General features: G+C 41.7%; 1 protein-coding gene across 3 annotated transcripts in view; it reads left to right on the top strand.

Annotated features, from left to right (window-relative positions):
• The window catches only part of GRIN2B (glutamate ionotropic receptor NMDA type subunit 2B), a 442,920-nt gene that overhangs the window by 221,437 nt on the left and 199,791 nt on the right, over positions 1-21,692 (top strand). For 2 of the 3 annotated variants that reach the window (XM_002822968.3, XM_063712040.1), the window contains exon 5: positions 7,108-7,706. In XM_002822968.3, the coding sequence (XP_002823014.3) occupies positions 7,108-7,706 (599 nt within the window). Of the gene's footprint in view, positions 1-7,107; positions 7,711-21,692 lie in introns of those variants that run through there. The other variant, XM_063712041.1, reaches the window with a different exon arrangement.

Here is a 21,692-nt window from a genome sequence, read left to right as displayed (position 1 = left end):
AGGCTGGAGAACATCGGAAATTTTCCCTATCTTTCAAGACACTGCTCGCAAAACTCTGACACTATTCAAAGCCATGCTAAGGAGCTAACTCCAGCCTTAGTCACCAGAAAAAAAATGATGGTGTGGTATCAGAATTTCTAGTCATCAAAGGAGATGATCATTTAGGATTTGGTGAGTAGAGGAAAGTATTTCCCCTTATTTTGGGAGGAGAAAGAGATTTTTTGTCTCCCATATTCTGCTTCTACTCTGTGCTAAATGTGGAAGGAGTGAAGACGGAGTACTCAGAACTTCTCAAGACAGCTGGGTAACCCTGGCCTCTTAGCCCATCATTTCTACATTCGCCTTAATCTGATGGAGAAAGTCTCAGGGAAAGCCTACCAGTTCTAGAGTTTTTCAGACACAGATCCTCCTCAAGAACTGAATTTAGAAGAACAGAAGGAGAATTTTCTTTATTAATATAATAGGAAAGAGACTAGAGGAAAATCAGATTGATTTAATCTGAAACTATACTAGTGTCCTAACAGGACTATAATCCCTATGATATTATACAGTACTAAGATTTGAATAATGTGAAAGACTTTAAGATGCTGGAAAAATATAATCACAGTTGGATAGCCAACAAACATAAGTTAGATTTGAGAATATCTGGTTGCAGCATCCATGACCCCATTTAAAAAAATTCAAATATTTACTGAGAGCACCCTATGGGCCAGACCTCAATTCTAGGTGCTGGGTTATAGCAATGAACAAACACATACCGATCCCTGCCCTCCTGGTGCTCACATTTAATTGGGAAGAGGCAGGTGAGTTCATAATAAACCTGTCAAATAAGTAATCATGTAGTCCATCTGATGGTGAGAGATGCTATGGGAAAAAGAAAAAGCAAAGCTGGACAAGGGGATCAGATATGCCTATGAAAAGTGAGGACAGGCTTCAGCATTCCGTGGTGTGGTCAGGATTGAGAGCACTTTGTTGGGAAAGCAAGATTTTAGCAAAGACGTGGAAGAGGTGCATGTGTGATACCTGGATAGCTGAAGAAAAAGTGTTTCAGGCAGGGGAAATAGCTACAGCAAAGGCCTGGGGCAAGAATGTGTGAGTGTGTTCAATACAGATCGGAGTGCATGGAGCAGAGTGAGGGCCTGGGACCCGAGGGCCAATAGGGGGTCCAAATCAAGGGTGCTGGCTGTTTCTTTGTAGTACATTGGGGAGTCTTTGAGGGTTTGGGGTATAGAATAACATCTTAAGTTTACAAAAGTTCATCCTTCTTTGTTGAGCATTAGACTAGGGGGTCGAGACAGAGCCAGTGGTACCATCGAGCAGGCTCTTGCAGGGATTGGATGAAGAACATCAAATGTTGCTGGTAGATAAGGAGGACTGCAAGTGGACATTGGCGTTGTCAATATCAAAGTCACCTGCCTTTTACAAGAGGAGTTTCAGTGAAGTGGTGGGGTTGAAAGTCTAATTGGATTCAGTTTGTGAGAATGGGAGAAGAGGAATTAGGAGAAGTGAGTATAGATGATGCTTTTAAGGAGTTTGCTACAAAGGGATGTAAATAAGTGACGATAGCATTTTCTGCCCCTCTGGCTGGCTACAACAGGGATCCCCTCACATTTTGTAAAGCACAGTTTATGTATAACTTTTTAGGTGTGCCTTATTTCTATGAGGTAGATATGTGCCATCAGCATAAAAATTTGAAACTAGGCTGGGCGTGGTGGCTCACGCCTGTAATCTCAGCACTTTGGGAGGCTGAGGTGGACGGGTCACCAGGTCAGGAGATGGAGACCATCCTGGCCAACATGGTGAAACCCCATCTCTACTAAAAATACAAAAAAAATTAGCTGGGTGTGGTGGCATGCACCTGTAGTCCCAGCTACTCAGGAGGCTGAGGCATGAGAATTGCTTGAACCTGAGAGACAGAGGTTACAGTGAACCAAGATCATGCCACTGCCCTCCAGCCTGGCAACAGAGTGAGACTTCGTCTCAAAAAAAAAAAAAAATTGAACTAGATGGCATGAACTAGATATCAAAAAATATTGAACTAGATATCAAATTCATTTCAGTTACTTTCCCACCCAGTAAACAAAACGTCTACAATATTAATACAATGAACACTAGAAAAATGTTTCATGTGTCAGCTAGGGATCTAGAGATGAACAAGGTATAGTTTATACTCTTGAGAAACATTTTTAGTCAGATAAGGCAAGTATGCATGTTTACTGTGTAAGTATGATGATGGAGGCATGTACAAGATGTGGTAAAAGCAAAGGGGAGCTAGAACTAAGTTGACCAGGGCAAGTTAGAAAAGATGACATACGTAACAGACCTGACATTTGAATTGGGTCTTAAGGATAATCATAAAATTTTCCAGCCCATGTACTGGCAAAAATCCCTCTGTTAGATAATAATCCAGCTCTTGTTTGAATGCTTACAGTGACAGAGAGCTCACTACCTTAGGAGACCCATTCCATTTTAAGAACCTATAATTTTTGCAAATGCATTTCTTATATTGAGCCCAATAATGCCTTTTAATACTTCTACTCATTGTTCCCAGTTCTCGTCTCCTCTGAATTTAATGAGCAAAGATTTGTCTTTCTACCAAATAAGTCATTTCAGTATTTGAAAATAGATATGTTCTCTTTGAAGCAATTTCTTTTTGGTGTTGAAGAGGGGGAAATGGGTAGAGTCAGGTTCCCAGGAAAGCAGACTCTGAGCCTGAGGTTAGTGTGCAGAGGGTTTATTAGGGGGTGCTTTTGAGATCAGCACCGTGAGTGGGAAGGGAAGATTGGACAAGGCTGGACAGGAGAAGTGCAGGTGTGATGCAATTTTAATGGAAGCTTCAGAAATCCTGTGGGGGAATTCTGAAGATAAACTGACCCTTTGGAGTTGTCCAGAGTTAAGGCAAGAAGATTAGGTCTTTACACCTGTAACAACCAGTCATTCAGTCCCACTTACCCCAGGAAAGGGATATGGCTTTGGGGAAGTGGGCTTTTTTAGCTGAGGCAGTCCCCAAAGGTGTTGAGTGGAAGCCCTATTGCCAGGGGCACTACCAGCCGCTGGGGCACTTAATCCTTTATTTCTGAAGTGGATCGATAAGGGATCTGGATGACACAGAAGAGAAATCTTAGGTACTGCTGATTTTTTAGGCAATTATTTTCCAAGGCAGATAATAAGATGAAAAAAGCACCTCTTTTTGTTTATTCTTATTAGCAAATAAACACCACAAACATCAAAATGCTGGGGGCCCCACATTATGGTTCTAGACTGTTAGGGTCTAGTGTACAATTCTCCCTTCCCTGTGCTGCTTATTTATCTCTGTTAGGATGGCCCTTTATATAGGAATATGTTAAAGATGCTCTTGAGGTGAGTTGAGGAAGTACACTCAGGTAATAAATTTGACTGGGATTATTCTCTAGGAGGAGACTGCTCCAAGGACCCCTGCATGCCAACATTTTGTAACGACAGTAGGAGATAAACATGTAAGTGGGGAAGCATAGTGAGCTACAAACAGAATTATATCTCTGTCCCTCATCCTCGATGACTTGTGGTAATCACAGTGCATTCTGGGTGCCTGCAAAGATGGATGTGTGGCCACCAGTCCTTTCTACTCGATGCACACATGAAGATTGCCCTTTGATTTGTGGCTATGGCCATAATTTGCAAAGCCTGTCACCATTTGCGACTTACAGCTAGACTAGAGCTTTACTGAAAAAGAGCTGTCCCATTCCTGATCACTGTACACTATATTGATGTGTCAACTAAGTAAATAATAACTGGACTACTCATTATACCAGGAAACATTGGCCCAAGCTATTATTCTGTTTCTTGACTTCTGTTTGGCTTCATTAGCCTCCTTTGGGTGCCAGATAAAATGGTCATATAAAGCATCCTTATTTAATAAGGGCTTGGCAAAATAAAATGGTTGAGCTGGGCATTGATCGGGGCAGAGGATTCAGGAAAAGGATCAGATTGTGGAGAACAGTAGAACTAGAAGGTACGGTAAGGACGTAGTGGGGGATGATGGAGCCATATCAATTTTTCTCATTTCTCACTCTCATTATGCATTGGCTTCCTTCACACAGTAGCTAGCAGTGTCTTTACAAACCACTTGCAATTGGGGGAGAGAGAGTATTAAGAGAAGCCTAACAGAGGGGCGGGCCAAGTTGGTATTTAATAGATTGGTTTTCTTCTAAATTCAATCTAATTAACAAAGCCCATTTACTGTGGACCCCCATGGCTTTTGTACCTCTTGCTATGTATTTGAGCCAGCTGTGGTTTCATAGCACATGAACTTTGCATCTATTCAAGAGCCTTCTTGTGATAAGATCTGTTCATTTATCACAGAATAGGTAGACCTGCTTTGTTTGCCGCTGGGATCCTTTTCATCCCAAGCTTGTACATCTTAAAACATATTGGAAAGTTTCTTCACTTTGCTATAACCACTGGGCTTGTAGAAGCTCATGTGATAATATTTCTCGTTTCGGAATCCCCCAGTTTTTCTTTAGCTGGAAGCATGACAGGAAAAACAAATGGGTGTCTCTTTAAAGTGACAGCTATTCTAGGGGTGTCACCTTGCCACTGGCCTTCCTTTCCTGTCGTTGTCCTGTAGGCCACTGACAATTCTTAGAATAAAATTGTATTACCCCAGATTCCCACTTGTCTCAGTCCTTTCAGGCTACTTATAAACTGAGTAACTTATAAAGAACAGAAATTTGGATGGGCGCAGTAGCTCACGCCTGTAATCCCAGCACTTTGGGAAGCTGAGGCAGGTGGATCACGAAGTTAGGAGTTCAAGACCAGCCCGGCCAAGATGGTGAAACCCCTTCTCTACTAAAAATACAAAAATTAGCCTGGCATGGTGGTGGGCGCCTGTAATCCCAGCTACTCGGGAGGCTGAGGCAGAGAATTGCTTGAACCCGGGAGGTGGAGGTTGCAGTGAGCCGAGATTGTGCCACTGCACTCTAGCCTGGGTGACAGAGTGAGACTCTGGGGGGAAAAAAGAACAGAAATTTATTTTTCACTTTTCTGGAGTCTGGGAAGTTCAAGATCAAGGTGCCAGTAGATTTGGTGCTTGGTGAGGGCTCAAGCCCTGAATCATAGAGAGTACCTTCTTGCTCTGTCCTCACAGGGTGGAAGGAGCAAGGCAGCTCTCTGGGGCTTCTTTAATAAGGGCACTAATTTCATTTATGAGGGCCTCACTCATCTCTTGATACCATCAGATACCATCACCTTGGGAGTCAGGATTTCAACGTATGAATTTGAGGAGGACGCAAACATTCTGACCAAAGTCCCACTGTGTTATTTAACCTAACAACAAGGTCAGCTTTGCCTAAGAGTTATACTCATGTAGTAGGAGAAGTCTAGGATAAGGGACTGGCCAGGGTTTGGAATAGATACACATGATATAATTATTCTATTTTGAATTCATTCCCTTTTTTCTACTCACCCATTCTTGGTGCCTCACCCTCCCTGCTTTTCTGAATTACATGATCCTATGAAGCCCCTCTTCAACTGTATCTTTAAGTCCAGAGAAGAGAGCGCTGGTGAGCACCATTTCACCCTTACCAGGAAAAATTACTCCTATATGACCAAGCATCCAGGGTTTCATTCTGGGTAGCCTGTGGAAAATGTGAAAAGTTCAAGCTGCGAGAACAAACAGCCCAGGCAGAGCCAGGGGCTGGCAGCTCTCATTGCCGAATCAGGATTTCTGGATACCAGCTGGATATTTCCCAATCTGTATTTTTTTCAATAAGGGGTGCCGAAGAAATGCTCAGCAATTTCTCAGCTGCACAACAATATGTTCCTGAACTAAGAAACCACTATGTAATTTTGTTTAAAAGCCCAGGTCTCTTGTAACTGTACTTTGAAGCTCTCATTGGGGGATAAGAAGGAACTGCCCCTTAGAAAACACACAGTTTTGTTAGCCTGGATTGCTGTAAAATGGAGATGAGCCATGGGATAGAAGATAGGGGGCACAGAGCAAGAAAAGACATACCATTACCCAAGAGGAAATCAGGGGAAATAGGAGGACAAGACTGAGAGGGTGTTCATTTTGTATTTTCGGACTTATCTAGCTAAAGGTAGAGAGAAAATGCAGGACTTGATATCTCAGAACAGCAGGTGAAACACAGCTTAAAATGGGAGACATTTAAAATGGCTTCTCCCTGGAAAGGAAGGAGAAATCAGAAGACGCTCAAAATTGACAGAGGAGGGTGTGTGCAATACCCAGGTCAAACCAAGACCTGTGGTGTCCTGTAGGTCAGAGAAAGAGCATATCTTCTATATGTCTGAAGTAAAGCTTAATCAGATATGAGTTCAAATGACAATAATTTTAACTTGCAGCTTAGACATACTGTTTGAGCCTTATTCTGTTCTGCATATATTATTATCAGAGTAGAAGTTAGAGAGCAAACTAAATGTGATATTAATTTAACATTTATATGTTTATAGAACATATAGTGATCCAATTTCATACTACATATACTTCTCCCTGATATCTGTACCCGAGTACCATTCACCTTCTGGACCACTGAGCTTATCTCACCTCCATAGATAGGTTTATGTGTAGATCAATGACATTTTTGGATTATGCACTCTGTGACTGAGTGATACACATTCACAAGCAAGAAATCCAAAAGCCTTGAAAAATGGAAAGTATGTATGTGTGTGTATGTCTGTGTGGGCACGTGCATTTGTGTTTGTATAGCTCATTTGACAACAAAACCTGACCTGAACTGGCGTGAGGCCGTTTAGAGCCTTTATTCTACGCTATGTGACTCTTCATATGTTTTGCTATAGAAATATTAACATATTTGATTTTAGGGAGCTTCCCTAGGCTCTGGCAGTAACCCCAAGGATTTCAGACAAGGCAAGTATAGACATAGGCTGATTTTCTGTAAAGTCTAGGAGACAATTTTAGGAAGAAAGGTATTACAAATGTCTGCAATTTAAATATTTAAAAATATTTATTGTAAATACAAACTTGTAAGGCATTATATAAAAATAAGTAATGAATACAAATCTTTGTACCCACTTGGTTCAAAATCTCCATTACCATCTTTGGTTTGATTTTTTTCTCTCTTCCTTTTTTTTGTCCTGTTCTTTTTCTAGGATGAATCCTCCATGTTCTTCCAGTTTGGCCCATCAATTGAACAGCAAGCTTCCGTAATGCTCAACATCATGGAAGAATATGACTGGTACATCTTTTCTATCGTCACCACCTATTTCCCTGGCTACCAGGACTTTGTAAACAAGATCCGCAGCACCATTGAGAATAGCTTTGTGGGCTGGGAGCTAGAGGAAGTCCTCCTACTGGACATGTCCCTGGACGATGGAGATTCTAAGATCCAGAATCAGCTCAAGAAACTTCAAAGCCCCATCATTCTTCTTTACTGTACCAAGGAAGAAGCCACCTACATCTTTGAAGTGGCCAACTCAGTAGGGCTGACTGGCTACGGCTACACGTGGATCGTGCCCAGTCTGGTGGCAGGGGATACAGACACAGTGCCTGCGGAGTTCCCCACTGGGCTCATCTCTGTATCATATGATGAATGGGACTATGGCCTCCCTGCCAGAGTGAGAGATGGAATTGCCATAATCACCACTGCTGCTTCTGACATGCTGTCCGAGCACAGCTTCATCCCTGAGCCCAAAAGCAGTTGTTACAACACCCATGAGAAGAGAATCTACCAGTCCAATATGCTAAATAGGTGAGTGTGGAACAGAGGGCACATTGATGGTGGAGATGAGAGGGGAGCTTCAAAGACTGGGGTTGGAAGTTCAGAAACTGCAGGAAGAACAGTTCAAGATGGTAGCAGGTTGAAGCCTGGCCTTGGGCATGGCAATTGGTCATGATTGGGGAAGTGTTTTGGATCCAACCTTGCCAAAACAACTTTCATTTATTGAGCACTTATTATGTGTTAGATGTTACTCTAAGGGTTTTGCATGTTTGGTTTCATTTGATCCTCAAAATAACTCTATAAGTCAGGTTTTAACAATTGTTTCTATTTTACAATATGAAAGAATAGGCTTGGAGGCGTAAATTATACAAAGTCATGTTGCAAGTGAATGGTCAGTTTGGAGTTGAACCTAGGCCTCTCTGATCTGTAAGTACTACTTGATCACAAAGAAAGATGCAGGAGACTTAGAAATAAGGGAGGACCAGTCCACTTACCTTTGGAATGTTGCCATATTGTAGTAAGATTGAAGAACAGGTTATGTGGATCTGTAGTCATATGAAGGATATTCTTCCCTTAAAGAAACAGGCTTGGTTTTTGTCTCTTGCTTCTCCAGCCTCTGCCTTTAAGGGTGAGGATGCTGCTATAGAGGTGGCTTTTATAGTTACTCTTAGTCTGGTTTGTTTAGCAAGCCCTCACCTTGCATAACCCAGCCATGACTGCAGTACATCCTCCGTGGGGTATTAAATGACTATGTGGGGTAGAAGATTCTATACTATACTTTCGTGGTTTTATTGTTTGTATAAAACTTATATGTAAGTACATTATAAAAATTCAAACTAAATAGAATATAAAGAAGTGTGTTTTAAAAATAAAAGTGATCTTAAATCCAACTAATTGGAGATAATCATTGTAGAAATAATTCGTGAACAGCTTTCTAGATATCTGTCTGTGCATGTACATTTAAATGGATATAAATATACAATGTTACATATATGGAAATATAAGTATACTTGCTGTTCAATAGCTTGATTTCTTTCATTCAACAATGTTTTGGACATCCATTTGAAATTATTTTTAATTGTATTAAGACGTACAGAAAGGTATTCAGAAAAACTTAATGCATACTCAGGTACTCACTATCTAGCTTAATAAATAAAATATTAAAAGGTGTACTTGGGATGTTAAAAAACATATAGTGGAGGTTGAGTGGGTAACTTCTAGCAGGGAGCTGGACTGCAGTCTGTAGAGTACAGCTTCAATTCAGGGTTGAAACTCAAACCAAGTTCACAGTAGTTATATCTGTGATCCAATCTTGATATTCTTCCACCATCAACTCTCTAGAGGTTCCTCTTTCCATCATCCCTAGGTATTGCCCTTGCTTGGTACAGATTGTCTTGGTTTTTCTTCTACCTCTCTGGTTTCCTTCTATTCCAGTTCCATCTGGGGCTCCTTAGCACAGTCCTGTTTTATGCATCCCTTAAATATGGGCACTTCTTGGGGTTCTGTCCTAGACCCTCTTCCTTTCTCATCCATTCCCAAGGATACAATTAATGTCTGTATATTTTCCAAAGTGACATCTCTGGTTGCAACTTCTCCCTTGAGCTCTAAATTTGTATTCTTAGTTGTGGCCAGATATGTTTCTTTGGATTCCATGGGCACTTCGAACTCACAGTATCCAAAGCTGAACTTCTGTCTCTTCTCCCACTAGTCTCCCACCCTCTCCTAGCCAAATCTGCACTGCTTGTCAATGATGTCTTCTATTACAAAGTTACCTAAAATAAAAATTTCCTAGATGCCCTTGGTTCCATATCCCTGACACCTCATAGTCAATCATACTGTTTGCCCTGGATTTTAGTCTCCCCATACCTCTGGAATGCCGTTCTTGTTTTCGTCTCTCCTACCTCATCCCAGTCCATTTTTTCTCACGTGCATTACTGTAGGGCTTCTTACATGATCTTCCTCCTCCAAGTTCTGCTGCTTTTCAATTTACATTGCAGCCAGGGTGATCAAAATTAAAAATGTGATTTCATCATTCTCTTGCTTAATACCTTGCAGAGGCTTTTCATTGCTCCTTTAATGAGGTCCATTCTCCTTAATATGGTTTATAAAGACTTCAGCCTCATGGGACCTGCCTATCTTTCCAAAATTCTCTCATGCTCTTCTCTGCCTTGCATGCTACCTTCCTGCAACACTGAACTTAGTTCTTCAAAAACACCATGCTCTGTCTTGCTTCCAGCTCTTTCCTCTGTCTGTCTTAAACTTACTCTCCAGCTTGCCCCTTCCCACCAAACACAGGTGCCGATGTTCCCTTACCTGCCTCATGCTCTTCATTTGTCAGATTCCTCAGGCTTCAGTCTTGGCATTACTTCTGCTGGGAAGTCTTTCCTGAGCTTCGGAATAAGATTACTGTATTATATGCCTTCACTACATCTTGTACTTTTCCGATAAAGCCACTCTTCAAACTGTGGCAATTGCATGCTGTATTATCTCCCTTCCCTGTGAGCTCTGTGAGAGTAGTGACCTTCCCATAGCACTCATTTCTCTGACCCCATTTCCTGCACAATGCATGGCACAGGGAAGTGAATGACGCCCTCCAAGACTCAGTGCACACCTGCTCTGCAGGAGCCTTCCCGTTCTGCTCTGTTCTTGCAAGATAATAAAGATTCCCTTGAAAAATGTACTGTTGATTCAGTTCTGTAGCTTTGGTTTTCCTCCCACTGCTTTTCGTGTTAAATTCAAATCTGATTCAGATTATTTTCCCAAATGTTTGCTAATTAAAACCAAAGCTAACAATGAAGGACTACTGAGACTAAAACATCTGCCCAACAACACGAAGAAATCAAGTGAATGTTACCTTAAAGCTCATAAATATGGCCCAGGAATGCCTACTTTTAACTTAAAACTTCTGCTGGGTAAACATTGATCTGCAGATATTATTATTTCCTGCTTGGCTTATGTTACATTACAATGTAAATGTCATCTCTGAAGCCTGATTTCTAACCACATATCTCTGAAATCGCAATTGGTTTTAACCTTTGTTGCCATCTCTCTGAGGCCTGAGATGCTCCCTTGTGGCCACCCAGGAAGGTGGCCCTACTCAGTCCTAGAGGCCCACATCCGTCTTTTCCAGTGTAGCAATCCTACAGGGAATAAGGATTATTATTCATCAATTCCTCAGGCACCAGTGTAGAGCAGAGAGACTGAGAGAGAGAGGGAGTCCAGCTTCACTTGATTTCCCAAATGTACTGCTTAAGAAGTGTCTTCAGATTTACCTACCTACTTCTCCACTAAAGCATTTCCTCTGCAAACTGCCCCAGTTCCCTGCCTTTACTTGGGTTCTGCATCTGCCTGCCCGCTGGACATCTCTTGGATGTCTCCTTTGTCCATACACCTGCATTCTTCCCTTATCTCCATTGTCTTTCTTTTCCTTCCTCTCCATCCAAATACATCTTCTTCTGGTTCTTGAATGTAACCCCTGCCTGTCTTGAGAATATTTTAGTATAGTTTCCTATCAGGATCCAGAAAGGATTGGGGTTGACTAACAGGGTTTATAGAGTTAGACCCAAGTCTGCAGTTTTATCACCAGGCACAGCACGCTCAAAAGCAGCAGTGGAATCAATTAGGCACATTCAGTTCAAGCTCCTCCTACTTACCCTGCTCTGAAATCAGACTCTCCACCCCCTTCAGAGCTCTGGTCTCACTAGGGTCACTCTTTTAAATAACAAACCAAGCAGCCACACCATTTAGCCACAGCAGGAAATCTTTGCAAATAAAATTGCTGCAAATGGCTGGTTGTTTTATAAGGATGACTTTTCCTTCGGCCTGCTGTTCTCCTCTCAGCAACTGCAGTAGGGAGGAAGGCTCTCTGGGAGATTTCTGGGAGTGGTCCAGCCCCAGGATGACACTAGGGATGTAGGGTTAGGAAAGTGGCTTCTCCTCTCACCTTCTGAAAAGGCAGTAGCATCCATAGGCCCCTTTTCCTGCTAGAAGCATTGTAGGGGGAGGTACAGCTCTCATGCACACCTATCCACATTGCAGCTTTCTTTCTATGTGGGGAAAGTTCCTAAGTCTACACTTAGGGGATGGAGAGAAGAGGTTATATGATATACCTGAATCCCGAAGAGAGACATGTATTTGAAGTGATTCACTTGTTAGTTACCAAAGGAAGAATATATTTTTATGGCATAAAATCCTTCTCCGGGAGGATCCTTAAATGCGCTATTTCAATTCACTATCAAATGAACATTACTTATCAGGTGTTAATCCAAATTCCTCACTGATAACTTCTTAACTCCTTGAAGCTTGGCCTGTTATAGACTTAGTGATTATCTCCAGATAGCTTCTGGGTTGCCTGGAGGAGGCATTTTGCCAGGGTTGCAAGAAAAATACTTAAGCCAAGTTAAATTTGAATTTCAGATAAAAAATGAATAATTTTGTTAGCACAAGTCAATACTAAATATTGCATGGGACATATTTATACCAAATGAATATTTGTTATTTATCTGAAATTCAGTTTTCATGGGGCTCTTGTAGTTTTATTTGCTAAATCTGGCAACCCTACTTTGAATACATATAAAAATTAATTTTCTGTTGGGACTTCATAGCATTCATTTGTGCCTTATTAATAAATATAGTACAATGCCCTATACTATAGCCCAAGACATGCTAAGAGAGTTTTATTCCAATTGATAACTTTATTTGATTGAAAGAGCTGGAGAATTTCTTATGCTATATATTCTCTAAGGGAAGAATTTTCTTGGTTCTTGAGAAAAGTCTAAAAACCTTTTGGTACCAGATGATCTGAAAATGTTTAGAAAATGATTAGGTAAGTTTTCCAAACCCATCTTCATTCCCCTGAGCTGGGAAGAAATTGTGAGTTATTAGGAGGCACCTGTCTACATTTTTCATTTATCATTTCTCCAAGGAGCAGTTAGTGGTTATTTTCCTTCTCTATGTACTCTGTAATCTCTGATGGTCTGTTTCTGTCACTCACGTGATGGTACACCTGCCATGTACCTCTGTGCTCTCTTTCTGTCCTGAGAGCCCGCTGCTTCTCTTCATACAGAGCTACTTTTGGAACTTGTAGAAAGAACGGATGCTATTTGAGATAGATGGATCTTAATATAGCAAACCTCTTATGAATCTTGCCTAATTACTTTTCCCCAGGGTCTTTAGTTTTTCTACTCAACATTTGTTTCCTCCTTCCCTAAATTCTTCTTTCCCAGTGAAAGTTGCCATCTCAAAAGCCTGGGTTGTCCTGGCCCAGCCTTTGAGGGATGGGGAAGAGTGACTTTGAATAACTGATGTGAAAAAAAGTACTTTGTTAGGTTCTTAATGAAAGAGCTGTGATAAGCTCAATCTTCCTACAACCTTGAGGCAAATTCCCCATCTTTGGAACCAATGTATGAGCCAGATTGTTCCCATGGGATCCTTATTTGACTTTTGGCCTGGAAAGTGCTGAAAGGTTAAAAAATAAATGAGGAATTGAGTCAATTAGTTTTTAGGCATTATGGGCAAGAGCTGCTTGGTCATTACCCATCTTTTATTTGTTATTAAATGTTCGATGAGTGCCAGCACAGGAAGATTTATGGTAACGCAAACATATGTTATAGGTTCACTTCACTTAATCTAATTTATAGTGAAACAACCAAAAGGTTACATGAATGCATAGTAATAAGCGGTATAGCTGGCACAGTGGCCTTTCATCTTATTAAAGAAGTGCACCAGAGTCTAAGGAAAGCTACATTTTTATGTATATGCACAAAAATGCACATTTTAATGCAAAATATTTAGTAAAATGACACACACCTGTAAATAGAGGGAGGGAATGACTTTATCTGCTCAGTAGTGTAAAAGGATATATAAGTTGGGAAAAATAATTGAAGAACCTAATAATTATCCTAAAAGATACATTCAATGCTTATTGTAGTTCAGGCATAACAACGCATGTGTTAGGTGTGTACGGAACAATCATTGAATGGGAGGACGATTCAAACTCTTCTGTTTTCCTCTAGTCTTTCACATTCCTCAGATCAGACATATAGACGGTCATTTCAGTAAGTGTTTGTTGCTTCTTCTCCCTGAACTCAAACTTGTGAAAGGCATTTTCAAGTATTTTTAACACTAAGACCCCCTACAGTATTCTTTCCTTAATCACTATTTAATTCTGTGGCTGACTTCTAAGATTTAAAACTCACCCGTAATATAGGTGGTGGTTTTTTTTCTTTGTCTCTTTTTTGTTATTCTTCCTCTTCCTCTTTCTCTCCCCTTTTATTTTTCTCTTCGCCTTCCTCCTTTTTGCATTTCCATAAAGTCCAAAATGGATTCCTATAGTCCATTCTGCATTGCTCTAAAGGAATACTAAAGGCTGGGTAATTTATAAAGAAGTTTATTTGGCTCACAGTTTTGCAGGCTGTACAAGAGGCATGGTGCCAACATCTGCTTCTGGTCAGGGCCTCAGGAAACTTCCACTCATGGTGGAAGGTGGAGGGAGGCAGGCATGTCACATGGTGAGAGAGAAAGCAAGAGAGTGAAGGGAGGAAGTGCCAGTCTCTTCAAATAACCAGCTCTCACGTGAATTAATAGAGTGAGAACTCACTCATGACCATGGGCAGGGCATCAAGCCATTCATGAGGGATCCACGTCTGTGACACAAACACCTCCCACTGGCTCAATCTCCAGCACTGGGGTCACATTTCAACATGAGATTTGGCGGGGACAAACATCCAAACTATATCACTCCTTTAAAAAATTAGTATGATTTGGAGGAGAGGGCAGGGGATACAGAGGGTGAGTGAGTGGGAAAGAGTTACATTTAACCGAGGACAGTGAGTGGGGTGGAGAATGCATATCTGTGCAGGGGAACAAGATACAGATGGAATATGGTCTATGGGAAGGAATAGGATGGTCTTGAAGGCAGAAGCAAACCCGAGAAGGGCAATGGCTCTCAGTGGAGAAAGCAGACAAGCCTCCTTCTGAAAACAGATTCTGCCTCAGAAAGGACGTGGGTTGGTGACAATGGCATGGGTTAAAAAGCGGGTCATAGGTATATATTTAAATCAGCCCCAGTTGTCAGCCAGGCTGCGAAAGTTATGAACTCCAACATTAGTTGCCTTTTTGAGTACTTACTGCATCCCCAGCGCTGTGCAGTTACCTAATTTGATCCCTGCAAAAATCCTGATGCAAATGTCCTCGAGAGATTACCCTGTTTAAAAGGGCAACTTGTATTCCCCACCCTCCCAAGCACTGTCTGTCTCTTTCTCCTGCTTTATTTTTTGACATAGCACTTATCTGATATACTGTATAAATTGTATTTTAAAATATTTTGTTGTCTCCCTCCTCCCAGTAGAAATCATGCTCAATGAGAGCAAGGTGTTTTTTTTAACCTTTGTATTCTCAGCACAGTGCCTGATATGTAGGCAATTGATAAATATTTATCAGATAAAAAAGCAGGAATGAAAAAACAGGAATCATTATTCTCATTTTATATGTTTTTAAGGAACCCGAGGCCCAGGGATCCCCAGCTCAGGCTGTGTGATGCCAGACTGGCCTGATCTGCCTTGGGGGTCCTGGATTTCAGCTCCTCACTGTGCAGCACATTAAGGAAGCTTTAAAGAAAGCTCAGCTTTCCTTAGCATCAGAGCATTAGAGCTGGAAGAGTCTTTAGTGCTCATCTAATCCAACCCTTTCAATGCATGTCTTCTTAATGAATAGATGGTAGGATGGAATTTACATATGTGAAAACAGAGTCTCAGAGCGGTCACTCTTCTGTTGGAGGCTGGGCAGGCACAGAAGCCAGGTGTCCTGATGGCAGGAGCAGTGCTCTTTGCTAGAGCATGCTGCCTCTCCACTGCTTGGCCATGTCCTTAGAAGGGCTGGCAGGCAGCCAGGGCTTTGCTGTTAACCTTTGCCCTGGCCTGCCAACGTCCCCACGGCTCTTGCTCCCTTGGTTCTTACCTAGACAAGGATGTGAATTCACAGTTAATGGGAATTGAAGCTGATATTATTTAGGAATTGAGTGGGAGTTGTTTCTCCATCTGCTCTCTCTTCCCACCAGAGGATAAAGGCTGCCTGGGTGGGGATAAGGATGGGGATGAGTTGCCAGAAAGCTGGAGTGCTGTCATTTCTGGTTACAGACATGGACTGGAAGCCTGAGTGAGGGCTGGACCACAGCTGTGCAAGGTCAACTTAACTAACATGAGCTTCCCGAGAGCAGAGATGGTTGTGTGGCTTTTATATCTACATGAGATCTTGCACAATTTAAATAGATAATGGTTTGAGTCTTTGTTTCCTCTCAAATGATGCTGTCAGGGATGCATAGGTGGTCATGTTCTGGAGAAAATTCTCCAGGATCTGATGTGGCCGATAAGGATTTGGAAGCAGCAGGGCATTTAGGATGACTGCCGATAAGGATTTGGAAGCAGCAGGGCATTTAGGATGACTGCTGAGGGATCTGAATAGCACTCTAGATAGGGCAGGGGAGAAGCCAAGGAAGATATGTGGCAGAAGCTAGCAAGAGAAACTTCCCTCGGCTTTCAGAAATTTTTGGTGGCGCGTCCTCTTCCGGGAGGACATGGTGGGGTTAGCTCGCCCAGACTGGCACCAGTCTCCAAGCTGAGCTGGCTGGTCACACATGAAGGAACTGCTGCTGACAGATTAGGGCTTCCCGCTGCTGAAATCTGTTCCCTCTTGTCCAGCTTCCAGCAGCAGCAGCCGGCCGGGGGCTGCCTACAGCTTCCCTCAATGCCCAGGCCTTTTCTTTTCCTCATTCATTACTTCTCCACACCCCACCCTCTGTCTTTCTTTATTCTTTTCTGTCTCTTTCTCTATTGGGTGTTTTGTTCATTGATCTTTTGCTGCCCCTCTCTTCTTTAGCCAGCTTTCATTTAAAGCTTTTAAAGCCTTTCTTGCCTTTACCTTTCTATGTTCATAAATGACCGTCTGTGGAAATCTTGCACGCACACACTCGTATTCATGTGTGCATGTATTCCTCATCCAGACAGCACCTATTTACGTATATTTGCATTTGTCAGGTGAACAGAGAATTAAGAAAACTGGATAAAACACTTTTATATGTTACATTTCTCTAATTCTTTCTATTGCTGAGACTATTTAGATGATTACATGGGAAGGGTTGAATATCGGATAGAAGTTGGGAGGAATTCTTAAAAAATGGCTTGCCTGGAATTAGCTCTGATGAATATCAAGTAAATATTTCCTTCCAATCTGATTCCGTTGTTAAAGTCTTGATGGCTGTAAGGATGGTCACTAAATATCCCTAGTACATTTATTGTTTGGGCAAAGGAGGGAAACTTAGTAGTCAAGTGGTTTTATATATTTTTGATGAGCTTATGAATGAATCTTCTTTTTCTAAAGTTAAGTTCTCCCCTGACAAGCAACAGGAATAGCCATGGAAACCACCCTGTGACAATATGATATTCATTGTAAGTGGTCCTTTTCACAATTTTCCAAAAGAGATTATAGATAGGGTCCAGATGGAGATAGGTGTCAAAATACATTTAGTGTTAGACAAAAAACCCAATGATCAAAAATTTTGTTGTTCATCATCATGGCTAATAATGATGATGATAAAAGTGAGGATTTTCATACAGATAATCTTCTTGTATATCGTCTCACTAAATCATTATAACAAACATGAAGGCATCTTTTATTCACTGCAAGGATTGGCTGCGGACATCAACAGAGAAACCTCACATACTTGCTTCCTTTTTGTTTTCTCAGAGGTATTTCCAGACACTCTCACTGACTTTCTTCTTCCCCTGCTTGAAAAAAAATCTTTCAGGCACTTTTGTTTAGGCAAAAACAGCACAACAGAGCATTATTATATTATAGTTCACTATTACACAGATCTTAATAATGTGTCAAATTTCCCTCATTATTGACTATAGAGGACAAGGTGTGCGTGTATGTGTGTGCATATTAGAGACTATGACTCAAAATAGTGGACTCCACAGGCTACACGGGGACATTGTCCTCACTTCTGTCACATGTGCTCACATGTGTTCACATGGAGACTTGGCTCTTTTACCTAAAGGACAGGAGGTCACATATTCAACAACCTGACGTATCTAGAACATAACCAACAGTCATGAAGAAAGCAGAAAAGGGCTCTGAGCTAAAATCCCTGACGCAAAACTCTTGCCCTAAAATGACTGCTGTTTCTTGTCATACAGAGTGTCGCTCAAAGCACATTCACTTTAATTTTACACATACTTCTAAGAAGCCTGTGGGCAGTTGGGTTATCTATGGTGTGGAGTCCCAGTAACCCAGTTTAAATGAGATACGTGAGCAAAGTTAGGTGGTCTGTCCAGAGCTGGGATGACAGCTGCATGTCATCAGGACCCAGATGCCTGCTAGCTTTCCACTCTTTCATCCACTGGGTATGTCCTTCATCTCCGTGCCTAAGATGGTTGCTGGAACTCCAGTTTCAAGCAGCAGCTTGAAGTTAGAAAGGAAGGAAGGTAAACCCTTTCCCTGTTTAGGAAATTCCCCTGAAGTCCCACACTTTGCTTATAGTCTACTGGTTGGAAATCAGTCAATGGCCACTGCTAGCAATGAGGAAAATTGGGAAATATAGCTTAGTTTAGTTTTTAACCTGGGCAGTAATGTGCCCAGTTAAAAATCAAAGTTCTAAGCTGGGCGCCGTGGCTCATGCCTCTAATCCCAGCACTTTGGGAGGCTGAGGCAGGCAGATTACCGGAGGTCAGGGGGTTGAGACCAGCCTGGCCAACACAGTGAAACTCCATCTCTACTAAAAATACAAAAATTAACCAGGTATGGTGGTGTACATCTGTAATCCTAGCTACTTGAGAGGCTGAGGTAGGAGAATCACTTGAACCTGGGAGGTGGAGGTTTCAGTGAGCCAAGATCATGCCACTGTACTCCACCCTCGGCAACAGGGCGAGACTCTGTCTCAAAAACAAAAAAACAAAACAAAACAAAACAAAACAAAGTTCTGTTAACTAGTGAGAGAGGGCCGAGGCCATATCTTTGGTAGACAACTTTGAGATATTTGTTTATATGATTTCCTAGATAACAACAGCTTAGGTATAACAGACATGATGATGGGGATCAGATAGGCAAACCAACAGCATTAATAAATAACAGAATGGAAAAGAGTAGAAGATATTAGAAAAATCCAGCAGAAAACCTTGAAAAGCAGAGTTGTCTAACACCATTTGGGGAGAACTGTCATCTATACCCCAGAAAGCGTATACCCCACATAAACAGGAAGGGGATCATCACACTCTGGGGACTGTTGTGGGGTTGGGGGAGGGGGGAGGGATGGCATTGGGAGATATACCTAATGCTAGATGACGAGTTAGTGGGTGCAGTGCACCAGCATGGCACATGTATACATATGTAACTAACCTGCACATTGTGCACATGTACCCTAAAACCTAAAGTATAATAATAATAAATTTAAAAAAAATCCCTGTATAGCAAAAAAGCATAGTCATTGTTAAGTCATCAATAAGAGCTTAAATTATATTGATTATCTTAGGTATAAAAAGTCAGAGAACTCTGTAATGCCCTTCTGAAATTTTCCATTAAAATGCTTCCTATAATCAAGAAAAAGCCTGTACTTTAAAATACTAAGCTTCAGCAATTTAGAAAATTTATTTTTAAAAAAGATTATTGAGTGAATACTATGTGCCAAGGGCTTTATATAGCATAATTTAAGCTTAAAAGTATTGTACAGGGATGTGATTGCCTCCAATTTTTAGATAAAGCAACTGAGATTGCCCGAGTGAGGTAGCTCACACCTGTAATTTCAGCACTTTGGGAGGCTGAGGCAGGTAGATCACTTGAGACCAGCTTGGACAACATGGCAAAAACCCCGTCTTTATAAAATACAGAAATATTAAATTAGCCAGGCATGGTGGCATGCACCTGTAGTCCCAGCAACCTGGGAAGCTTAGGTGAGAATCACTTGGGCCCAGGAAGATAGAGGCTGCAGTGAGCCATGATCATGCCACTGCACTCCAGCCTGGGTGAAAGAGCAAGACCCTGTCTCAAAAAAATAAAAAGCAACAACAAAAAACCCCAAACCCCTTGAGATCCAGAAAGATTAAGTCTTTTGCTTACTTTGGGTTTCAAACTCAAATTTTTATGAATTCCAGGCGTACTTTGCCCCATGTTGTCCATCTGTCTATGTCCTTTGCTGAAGAGGTTGAATGAATTAGGCATGACTCACATGTATATAAACATATCATTAACCTGTGGGACAGGGTGGTTTGGTAATAAAGAGTTTCCTGGCTGGGCAAGGTGGCTCACGCCTGTAATCCCAGCACTTTGGGAGGCCAAGGTGGGTGGATCATGAGGTCAGGAGTTCAAGACCAGTCTGGACAAGATAGTGAAACCCTGTCTCTACTAAAAATACAAAAAAAATTAGCCGGGCGTGGTGGTGGATGCCTGTAATCCCAGCTACTTGGGAGGCTGAGGCAGAGAATTGCTTGAACCCGGGAGGTGGAGGTTGCAGTGAGCTGAGATCACGCCACTGCACTCCAGTCTGGGCGACAGAGTGAGACTCCATCACAATAAAATAAAATAAAATAAAATAAATAAAATAAGAGTTTACTTTCTTGGATTCTCTGCTATTTCTTGCCCTAAAGACTAGACCATGATAAATCCAGAATCAGCCTGGGAGTGGCATCCAGGACACACATGGTAAAGACTTCCCACACTGAACCTGCTCATCTCACTCTCTGTCCTGAAGTGTGCCCATCTCTACTTGCTGGTCTTGCTCTGATCTTGCTGATACCTCCCTTTTCCTAATGGGAAGGAGGATTATTTTTTCTTGTCCTATTTGCAAATCCTTTAACCCATAGGGGAAAAAACAACAACTTGTAGTCTTTGCATACCTGAAAAATCCTTGGAACTGAAGCGGGTGGAGACTTTCTGGTCTACAACCTGCCAAGGTTCAGGGAGATTATAGATGCATTGAAAGTACTGTCAGGGACATGCAATAGAACAAAACAAGACCTTGGCCTCTGCCATGAGTTACACATGTCCTCCAGTACCACTCTTCATTTTTGACAGTTCAGATAAGTTTGGATTTGTTTAAACCTTGTATTCAGCTGGAGATTGGAGAAAAGTTAAAAAAAAAAGAAAAAGAAAATGCTATTAGAAATGAAAGAAATGGGACATGTGGGGCCCACTTTTCTTCACTTCACAAAATTACATTCATTCTTAATTCACTGAGTGACACATCCAGTAGGAATGTGGACTCCCCTATTCTGTATGTACTAAACCCTGTGCCGGATGCTGGGGATACAGGCAATACATAGCATTCATCTGATAGTCTTCACAAGGGGTGGAGAGTCCACAGATGCTTTTAGTTTGCTGTTTAGACTTCTTTTTCTTGAAATACAAAGTGAATTGCCTAAAAGGCTAGCAGAATGAGCTTCAGGAACAAAGAATTTCAGAATGTCAGTGAAAACCATCACGAATTTCCTGGTACCTCTGATCCAAGGCCATGGAGGATCCTTTCTGATAGACACTAGGAGAGTGGAATTCAAGAGAAGGGAACCATTCCAATACAGCTGATTCTAGTCTGATTCTCTAATCTCATTGTCTCAGTTTATTGGCCACCTGCAAACTCAAAACTTCATGAAAGAATATTCTTTGGGAATAGACCAGAGTCCCCTTCCCCCACGTGCATACACCCGCACTTTGTGGGCTCACTCACTAAGTTTAAAAATAGGAACCATGGTGTTGCCATGACTCCCAGTGCTACTCAGCAGCGTTCCTTTTCCCTTTGATGTGATTCCACTTCATAGCATGGTTTAGTGAGAATCTGGCTCAGAGCGGCCTCTAGTGGCTCAATCCTTAGGGACGCACTTCCTTCCCCGAACATTCAGCCCAGTTCCAAAATTAACCACCTTAGCCAAGTTGAACACTTGTGTGTTTAGAACCATTCTCCATGCGATCAACTATTTTTTTTTCAGAATCTGTCTTTCTCATCAGCCACAAGTATTACACCGGGGAGTACCT

This window comes from Pongo abelii, chromosome 10 (assembly GCF_028885655.2).
Source record: "Pongo abelii isolate AG06213 chromosome 10, NHGRI_mPonAbe1-v2.0_pri, whole genome shotgun sequence".
Classification (NCBI taxonomy): domain Eukaryota; kingdom Metazoa; phylum Chordata; class Mammalia; order Primates; family Hominidae; genus Pongo; species Pongo abelii.
Note: the sequence above shows the minus strand (reverse complement) of the source record. Positions and strands in the feature narration are given on the sequence as shown.